The sequence below is a fragment of the Littorina saxatilis genome, unplaced genomic scaffold, assembly GCF_037325665.1.
Source record: "Littorina saxatilis isolate snail1 unplaced genomic scaffold, US_GU_Lsax_2.0 scaffold_1526, whole genome shotgun sequence".
Lineage (NCBI taxonomy): Eukaryota > Metazoa > Mollusca > Gastropoda > Littorinimorpha > Littorinidae > Littorina > Littorina saxatilis.
Genome location: NW_027128852.1, coordinates 7,501 through 18,214, shown reverse-complemented (window position 1 = coordinate 18,214; position 10,714 = coordinate 7,501). Strand labels below are relative to the sequence as shown.

General features: G+C 44.1%; 1 protein-coding gene across 1 annotated transcript in view; it reads left to right on the top strand.

Moving 5' to 3' along the window:
- Positions 1-10,328: 10,328 nt before the first annotated feature.
- LOC138957182 (uncharacterized) overlaps positions 10,329-10,714 on the top strand; it is a gene marked incomplete at both ends in the record, with an annotated part of 804 nt that continues 418 nt past the window's right edge. The window contains one exon of the mRNA XM_070328340.1: positions 10,329-10,460. Coding sequence (XP_070184441.1) covers positions 10,329-10,460 — 132 coding nt within the window. The remainder of the gene's footprint in view (positions 10,461-10,714) is intronic.

Sequence of the window (10,714 nt, the reverse complement as noted above, 5' to 3'; positions counted from 1 at the left end):
ACTCAGCCAACTGTACAGATGTGTGTTAGCCTGCGGCAGGGGCCAGCATAACTTAGAAATTCAAGGACTTTTATTTTTTTTAAATTTTTGCCAGAGGGAAATAAGGCTCATTTGCAGCTGCAGTTTCGATCGCTGGAACGGACAGACCCATGACTTCAGAACAGGGCAGCGTGACCTCGAGCCGTCTCTGCCTTTATTTCTGTTGACGCTTCCTGCCTCTCTGGAGTATTCGTTGAAGGGAAAGCACCTCCCGCGGGTTAGGGGGAAGAATTTACCCGATGCTCCCCAGCATGTCGTAAGAGGCGACTAACGGATTCTGTTTCTCTTTTTACCCTTGTTAAGTGTTTCTTGTATAGAATATAGTCAATTTTTGTAAAGATTTTAGTCAAGCAGTATGTAAGAAATGTTAAGTCCTTTGTACTGGAAACTTGCATTCTCCCAGTAAGGTAATATATTGTACTACGTTGCAAGCCCCTGGAGCAACTTTTTGATTAGTGCTTTTGTGAACAAGAAACAATTGACAAGTGGCTCTATCCCCTCTCCCCCCTTTCCCCGTCGCGATATAACCTTCGTGGTTGAAAACGACGTTAAACACCAAATAAAGAAAGAAAAAGGAAAGGTCGTGACACACTCCCATTGAGAGCAACGTGTGTTGCGTGTGTAAGTCAGAAGGTGTTGGGTACGCTTTTTGCTCATTAACTCTTCTTTTTCGTTCATGGGCTGAAACTCCCACCTTTTTACATTTAGTCAAGTTTTGACTAAATGTTTTAACATAGAGGGGGAATCGAGACGAGGGTTGTGGTGTATGTGTGTGTGTGTGTGTGTGTGTGTGTGTGTGTGTGTGTGTGTGTGTGTGTGTGTGTGTGTGTGTGTGTGTGTGTGTGTGTGTGTACAGCGATTCAGAGAAAACTACTGGACCGATCTTCATGAAATGTTACATGAGAGTTCCTGGGTATGATATCCCCAGACGCTTGATTCATTTTTTCGATAAATGTCTTTGATGACGTCATATCAGGCTTTTTTGTGAAAGTTGAGGCAGCACTGTCACGCCCTCATTTTTCAATCAAATTGCTTGAAATTTTGGTAATGCAATCTTCGACAAAGTCCGGACTATGGGATTGAATTTCAGCTTGGCAGCTTAAAAATAGTTAATTAGTTTGCTCATTAAAGTTGTCATTAAAATCAAGTTTTCACTAACAGATTTAAAAATGATTGGATCGTATTGCTCTATTCCTCCTGAATTCAAAAATGTATACATATGTCATTTTTACTCTACAATTGTGCTCAGAATGACAGAAACTAGGTTAAGTAAGTACTGCGTTCGCGCGCTACGCGGAGACGAGCACAACCCGCCTCGGTCTTTTGATGTGGTTACTCGAGACTATCGTAATATAGTCTCGGCGATGATGTTTTATGGTGTTAATCTGTTACTTTGATGCCGACAGCTTGACTAAATGTTTTTATATCGCTTCACGCGACTTGTTTAAGTGTATGATCGTTTTTACCCCGCTTTTCCGTGGAAGCATGCTGGATATTTTTGTGTTTCTATTACCCACGGAACTGTTACATGGATTACAGAATCGTTTTCGTGCGCGTTTGGTCTTATGCTTGCGTGTACACACGAAGGGAGGGGTAAGGCACTAGCAGATCTGCTCATAAGTTGGGAGATCGAACATATTATGTCCATCCGCGACCTTCCGCACGGGAAACCGGCGTCTTATCCACTGGGCCATCGCGCCCGCCACATGGGTGTATATAAGTTATGGAAAAACTTCAGCCAAACATTTCTTCTCTGCACAACAAACAGCCCGATTTTTTATTTTTGGTATGCTCTTAGCAACTATAAAAGCAAGGACAGATCTGTGGTGATGCAAACGATCGTTTGCTCGAATTGTTATTTGTAATGCGCGCGGTATGCATGTTAATTGTGTCTAATATCCATGGACTTGCTGTCAAGGAGTGCAATCTAAGCTAATATTATTACCATTTTAGCATGAGTTATTTCTAATATGCTGACAGTTAGCAAATGATAACAAGACATGTCGAGAAAAAAGATATCAAGCATGAGCCTTTTAGGCGAATGCTGATATCGTTTGTGAGACATGTCTGTTATCATTTGCTAACAGTCAGCATATTAGAAATAACGGTTTTATTACCGTTTAATTCGACCAAAAGAAATTTCGAAGCAACCCCGCGAATTAGACAGAACAGCCGCAATGGGAACTTGAGCGCTTCTACCTGATTATGCCTGTCAGTCAAAGAATTCTCGTGACCTGAGTCAGCCAATCAGAGTAACACACCTGACGTGATGAATATTCACAGGTCAAATGCCTTTGACACACAACAATCTCACAAGATAAACCATGTTGAACATGCGTTTCGGTTGCTTCGCTTTTTCTCGTTGAACAGAGAGCGACAGATTTAGAACCGACTCCAGACGGATGGGAAATGACGTAAAGATACATTTGATGTAAAGCGAGTGGCGCAATTTCACTTGATTTTTCCGAACTTTGATCATTTAGATTTCAAGTGAGCGGTCGGCATTGCACACTCAGACGATGGGCGGTGCCTTGCTGTTCCGTTACGCACCCACCGACAAAACTCGCTTTTCGGTATTTCTTAGATAAAGAGAGTATTACCTGACAGCATTTGAAGTGTCATTCTTTAGAATAAATCACGCTGATATTGTTGAATTACATTTTTACTTTGTCTTGTTAGCGTGATAAACAAAAAGGGTCCCTGCCTGAACGTTATAACATTTAGAGGGTCACCTAGAATCCGTCCTGATTGGTCAAAAAGCCATATGGGGCACTGAATTGGTAATAGTGAACCATATCACTAGCTGACCAATCAGGGCTGATTCTAGGTGACCCTCTAAATGTTATAACGGTCAGGCAGGGACCCTTTTTATTTATCACTCTAAAATTAAGAAAGACAAACTAAAACTTCGAACTTAAACCTTCAGGTTGACTTATTCTAAGGAGTGACAATTTTTATGTGTAACAACAAAACCCATTACCATGCTAAATACCGAAAAGCCATCTTTGTCGGCGGGGGTGGGAATACAGGCACCACTCACCTTCTGAAAATGACATGTGCTCAGCTCGCTTGAAACTTACATCGTAAAAGTTCCGAGGAATGACTCAAAATGAAATTGTGTGACTCAGTTTACTTCAAATGCAGTTTTAAATTATTTCCTTACTGTCTCATGTTGATAATGAATCTGACCATATCTAGTAGACTAGACAAAGCAAAGCAAAAGGGTTGTTGAACCTGATGTGAGAGTGTTGCGTGAGAACCTGTCAGTTGTTAATATTCATGATGTCAAGTGTGTGATTGGCTGCACTGAGGTCATGTGCATAAGGTCACACCAGCCTCGGTTCAATCCCGTCCCCGTTGGCTGTTCTGTTTAGTAGAGTTGCGTAGTCAGTTCGAATGTTATTTTGGTCGAAATAAACTGCATGGTAATAAAACCGTTATTTCTAATATGCTGACTGTTAGCAAATGATAACAGACATGTCTCGTAAAATGTATCCAAATTCGCCGGCCGGCTCATTTGGATATAATTTCCTCAACATGTCTGTTATCATTTGCTAACAGTCAGCATATTAGAAATAACTAATATACAATCGGCTTCCGCGGCAGGAAAGTACAGGCCTGAACCTTTCACTTAGGAGGGCTGTAATGGAATGTTAAAAAAGGATTGCAGTTTATAATGTCACTAACCGTTTTTATCGACAATGAAAATCCGATTTGTGTGTGGGTGGGAGAAACTAAGAATTAGAGAGAGAGAGAGAGAGAGAGAGAGAGAGAGAGAGAGAGAGAGAGAGAGAGAGAGAGAGAGAGAGAGAGAGAGAGAGAGAGAGAGAGAGAGAGAGAGAGAGAGAGAGAGAGAGAGATACAGACAGACAGACAGACAGACAGCCAGAGAAAGAGGATGACATCTAAACAATATCAAACTATTCTCTTCATCTGCTGTCAACCTTGCACACAACACACACACTACTCAACAATCATAGACAAATTTGAATCTGAAAATGTGCCTAAATCCAGCTCGCAGACTACATCATGGTTTGGGGTGTTAACTACGCATCTGAAAGGGAATGTAATGTTATAGGTGAAATGTACAAGAGTGATTACCACTCTCTATCACTTTCTTTTTTCCCCTTTAGGCAGAGAGACAGACACACAGACGAAGTTTAAGTTGTCGACTGAGGATTACTGAAAGTTCCACATGTGTGGTTCTGTCCAGGCTCCAGACAACTCAGACACAAAGAATACACGCGCAGCCATTTTCTGTTATTTGATTCTAATGAACAAGCATGAAAACTCATGTCAACGTACACGACCTCTTCGCCCTTCAAAGATTCACCCTACTCAAAGTGAGTTGAATATTTTACAGGCTGGCGTGCTGCAAGCGATTTGATGGCAGAACAACTCAGCAGGCTTCTTCTTTTGATTAGGCCAAACAAAAATATATGTTGGTTTAGGGTAACATGACTACAAAAAATAGGGTCGGTAGGTCGGCTTTTTTTCAAAATGTTCTATTTTTAGTCTCAGTATGGTTCGCAAATTTTGCCAGAGGTTGTTGTTTGGGATTTTGTTTTGAGAAAGGAAAAAAAAGTGTTAGGGTCGGTGGAAAAAAGTAGGGTCGGTCGGAATACCCTAAACCAACATATATTTTTGTTTGGCCTTACAGACCGATTTTTTTCGACCTACCTCGGTGTCATCCTCAAAGAACCAGTCATGCAATATTGACTCGTCCCGTGCAATCAGGTCCAGTGGCCTCACTGTTACATTGTAATGGCAAGTTCGTGTGCGGGACTGAATAAAAGATTCTTCGATTGGACCATTGCATCAGAAGTACCGCTCTTTTGTTTGCTCCTTCCGGCCGGTTCTAGGTCGTCCTTATTCCGGTTGCTTCAAACGCACTTTACAGCATAGCTCTTAATTGCGCCAATCTGGTTTATTTGCTAGTGCAAGTGTACGCTAAAAGGTACCTCATAGTAGGGATTATACCCCGCTTTCTTAGCCGATTTGCACTGCTCGTCCATTACGGTAGTTTCGAAAGCACCCACCTAAGTTTTTTTCCTGGTCTTCGGTTGTGCAGAGAGGTACCTCAAAGTGAGGACCGTTTTTCAAAATAATATGATTTAGCTTTTCGCTGATTTGCTGCCGGTCCATTCCAGATAGTTTAATTCTTTTGGTTTTAAAAATACATAGCTCGCTTTGCTTTGACACTACTGCCGGCGACCGTTTCAGCAACTAATGTTTTTAAATGTTCATGGCGAGTTTCCCCTGAGTGGTGCCTCAAAGTGAGTATAATCTCCTCTGATGTCTGAGCTGATTCGCTACCAATTTATACTGGATCGTTCCAGTTCCCGACGGGCGCAATGGTCTTTAGCTAGTAGATAAGACACCGACCAACCATGCGGAAGGTCGCGTGTTCGAATCCCGGCCTCGGCATGTGGTCTAACAGTGGAGATTTTTCCCATCTCGGCCCAGATCAACTTATGTGCAGACCTGCTAGTGTAGTGCCTTATCCCCCTTCGCGTGTACACGCAGGCACAAGACCAAGTGCGTCACGGGAAAAAAATCCTGTAATCCATGTCCGAGTTCGGTGGGTTATAGAACACGAACATACCCAGCTTGCTTCCCTCGAAAACGGCGTATGGCTGCCTAAATGGTGGGGTAAAAACGGCCATACACGTGTTATTTTAATTTTTTTTGTATCCCATGAACGCAGAAGAAGAAGAAGAAGTTCCAGTTCCGGTAGTTTCGAGCTGACGACCGGCTGACTATGGCTCGTTGCTTGACATTGCTGGAACTATATGGCACCGATCTATAGTTTACTCGCTGATGCCCGTTTGTGCAGAGATACAACTCAAAGTGAGGTTTCTGTTCTGCTTTCTTCGCTGATCCGCCGCCCATTCATTTAAGGTCGTTCTAGTTCCGGTGGTTTCAAAAGTATTTCACGACCGGGTGACTATCGCTATAATAATAATAATGAGGATATTTATATGGCGCAAATCATAAAACAGTTCTAAGCGTCTCACAAAAAACTACATAAATAAATGAGTCTGTACACAATTCCAAATCAAATGATAATACACATCGAAATAATTATTCTTGTCACATTATAACGAGACCATGGCATTGACTGCGTGTACTCGCTGATGCTTGGAGCTAGTGTATGGAAGTACGCACGCCCGTACCAATCGTGCATCCTTGAAAGAAACACTGTCACCCCTATCAGTTTACAATATCCCGGAACACAGTTCTTGCTGTTTTGCATGCAAGGCAAACTCCGACCGAAATGCTACAGACTTCGGACAACAGAGCGGATCCCCAACCGCTGAGAAACATCTAGATCTCCTTATTCACCGCAGATTAATGACAGGACTGTCTGGAGGTGCAAACCATTGACCGCTGACTGCAAAGTACAAATAACCACATAACACCCAGAAACACCCCCCCACCCCCCCGTCCTCCGCGGGTCCAAGCATTGTCCCTCGAGCTCCCCCCAAACTAATAAGAGCATATATCTAAAGTTACCCCTCCTCTCCCATCATGATGATCATCATGATTGGACCAGGTCTTTAAACACATAATTCAAGAAAAAGCGACTGCCCCCCCCCCTCCCCCCTTCGAAATGTCCCCCATGAAACCACACACACACACACACACACACACACACACACACACACACACACACACACACACACACACACACAGACACACACACACACACACACGCACAAACACACAAGCACCCCATAATAAGGACAAAGTGAAAGACTATCACCTCCTCTTTTCTCATCTCGGTCGGTTTTCTCCGTATGCTAATTCTTAGACTGCCTGCACTTCCAGACCTTGGCCATGGCACACACAGAATCCATGATTGTCTGGCACAGTGAGGATTGAGTCTTTATTATTTTCACCACAACACCTCCAGCCCCCAGAACCAGCCCTCCCCCCCTCCCCCACAACCATCCCTGCCCCCACCCCGGCAAATTCACGGTTTCCCGACTGTTCAACACAGTGGTACCCCCCCCCCCCTTTTAAGACCTTCAACATCTGAGAAAATCAGGTCTTAAAAAGGAGGGAGTCTTACAATGGAGGTACATTTACAGAGGTTATGAACGGAACATCTGAAAGAGCAAGGCCTTACAAGGGAGGAAGTCTTAAACTGGGGGGTCTTAAAAGGGGGGTTCCACTGTATTGTGATTGATGGCCATATCGTCAACTGAACCTCGTCATCCTTCTTCTCAACTTTGGTCCATCTTCTGCTGCACCTTCTCCCTATCCCCAAGCCCCTGCCAGCCTCCCCCTCCCCCCCCCCCCCCGCCTCCGGTCCCGCTGTCCCCTCTCCCCCTAACACAGTAAAGATACCGGTATTGTCTGGGGTTCCTGCCCTTTGGCGAGACTTGTCTTGTCCTTTCTTGTCTTGCCCGGTTTTGTCTCGCCCAGTCTGCCCTGACAAGGGAGAAACCTTACGGCAATGTGGCTGTCACTTAGCGTTGGGTCAATCGGGAAAACAGGAAACTGACCCTGTACCTCCCTCAGCTCAACCCCATGCAATACCCCGCTCCCTTGCCCCCCCCCCCCCACCCTCTCTGCCCCACACCCCTACCCCGTCCCCCGAAATGTCATGTGCATTAGTTGTACGTTCCTGACAATTGGGCGTATCCAACCCCCATTTCCATGACTTTCCGTCCGCTTTTATTCGTTCTTTTCTCCTTTGCACTGTGCATGAAAAGAAACCAGACTCTTAAAGACAGACCGACAGACGAAATGACAGGCAGGCTGGAGAAAGAAAGAAAGAAAAAGATACATCCTTGGCCAAAAGGAGAGAGAAAGAGCGAAATACAAAGTAAAAAAGAAAGAAAGAAAGCATGAATAAAACGAGAAAGAAAGAATAAAAAATAAAGAAAAAGAAAGAAAGAAAAGAAAGAAAACAAGTCGCGTAAGGCGAAAATACAATATTTAGTCAAGTAGCTGTCGAACTCACAGAATGAAACTGAACGCAATGCCATTTTTCAGCAAGACCGTATACTCGTAGCATCGTCAGTCCACCGCTCATGGCAAAGGCAGTGAAATTGACAAGAAGAGCGGGGTAGTAGTTGCGCTAAGAAGGATAGCACGCTTTTCTGTACCTCTCTTCGTTTTAACTTTCTGAGCGTGTTTTTAATCCAAACATATCATATCTATATGTTTTTGGAATCAGGAACCGACAAGGAATAAGATGAAAGTGTTTTTAAATTGATTTGGACAATTTAATTTTGATAATAATTTTTATATATTTAATTTTCAGAGCTTGTTTTTAATCCAAATATAACATATTTATATGTTTTTGGAATCAGAAAATGATGAAGAATAAGATAAACGTAAATTTGGATCGTTTTATAATTTTCTTTTTGTTTTTTACAATTTTCAGATTTGTAAAGACCAAAGTCATTAATTAATTTTTAAGCCACCACGCTGAAATGCAATACCGAAGTCCGGGCTTCGTCGAAGATTGCTTGGCCAAAATTTCAATCAATTTGGTTGAAAAATGAGGGGGTGACAGTGCCGCCTCAACTTTCACGAAAAGTCGGATATGACGTCATCAAAGACATTTATCAAAAAAATTAAAAAAACGTATGGGGATATCATTCCCGGAAACTCTCATGTCAAATATAATAAAGATCGGTCCAGTAGTTTGGTCTGAATCGCTCTACACACACACACGCACACACACACACACACACATACACACACACAGACACACACACATACACCACGACCCTCGTCTCGATTCCCCCTCGACGTTAAAATATTTAGTCAAAACTTGACTAAATATTAAAAAGAAAGGAAAAGAAAGAAAGAAAGAAAAGTAAAAAAAGTCGTTCCATAACCCCCTTCTCCCTCGAAACCCAATCGTTCCGTGAAATCAATGTCTGGGAGACCATCCCGTTTGAGCTGTTCTGCTTACCCCGACACCCCCCCCCCCCCACTCCCCTCCACCGCACCCCCCCCCGACACCCATCCACCGCACTCCCTTCCTCCTTGCACTGGCCCCATTGACGAGTGAGAAAGCTATGTAACTTACTGGCATCGATCGGGGTAACAGGAAAACGGTTCCTACACTAACACCCTTCCTCCCACAACTTTCCCTGCACTTTTGGTCCGCGATTGGCTTGACTTGGAGACTGCGTACACATAGCATTCTGAGCGACTGCACACTAACTCCTGTTAGGTTCTAGCCTTCCTACATTCTGCGCGACTGCACAGTCTTCCTACATTCTGAGCGACTGCACACTAACTCGTGTTCGGTTCTAGCCTTCCTAAATTCTGCGCGACTGCAAACTACTCCTGTTCGGTTCTAGCCTTCCTACATTCTGAGCGACTGCACACTGACTCGTGTTCGGTTCTAGCCTTCCTACATTCTGAGCGACTGCACACTAACTCGTGTTCGGTTCTAGCTTTCTGACATTCTGAGCGACTGCACACTAACTCGTGTTCGGTTCTAGCCTTTCTACATTCTGAGAGACTACACACTAACTCGTGTTCGGTTCTAGCCTTCCTATATTCTGAGCGACTGCACACTAACTCGTGTTCGGTTCTAGCCTTCCTACATTCTGAGCGACTGCACACTAACTCGTGTTCGGTTCTAGCCTTTCTACATTCTGAGCAACTGCACACTAACTCGTGTTCGGTTCTTGCCTTCCTAAATTCTGAGCGACTGCACACTAATTCGTGTTCGGTTCTAGCCTTCCTACATTCTGAGCGACTGCACACTAACTCGTGTTCGGTTCTTGCCTTTCTACATTCTGAGCGACTGCACACTAACTCGTGTTCAGTACTAGCCTTCCTACATTCTGAGCGACTGCACACTAACTCGTGTTCGGTTCTAGCCTTCCTATATTCTGAGCGACTGCACACTAACTCGTGTTCGGTTCTAGCCTTCCTACATTCTGAGCGACTGCACACTAACTCGTGTTCAGTACTAGCCTTCCTACATTCTGAGCGACTGCACACTAACTCGTGTTCGGTTCTAGCCTTCCTATATTCTGATCGACTGCACACTAACTCGTGTTCAGTACTAGCCTTCCTACATTCTGAGCGACTGCACACTAACTCGTGTTCGGTTCTAGCCTTCCTACATTCTGAGCAACTGCACACTAACTCGTGTTCGGTTCTAGCCTTTCTATATTCCGAGCGACTGCACACTAACTCGTGTTCGGTTCTAGCCTTTCTACATTCTGAGCGACTGCACACTAACTCGTGTTCGGTTCTAGCCTTCCTACATTCTGAGCAACTGCACACTAACTCGTGTTCGGTTCTAGCCTTTCTACATTCTGAGCGACTACACACTAACTCGTGTTCGGTTCTTGCCTTCCTACATTCTGAGCGACTGCACACTAACTCGTGTTCGGTTCTAGCCTTTCTACATTCTGAGCGACTACACACTAACTCGTGTTCGGTTCTTGCCGTCCTACATTCTGAGCGACTGCACACTAATTCGTGTTCGGTTCTAGCCTTCCTACATTCTGAGCGACTGCACACTAACTCGTGTTCGGTTCTTGCCTTCCTACATTCTGAGCGACTGCACACTAACTCGTGTTCGGTTCTAGCCTTCCTACATTCTGAGCGACTCCACACTAACTCGTGTTCGGTTCTAGCCTTCCTACATTCTGAGCGACTGCACACTAACTCGTGTTCGGTTCTTGCC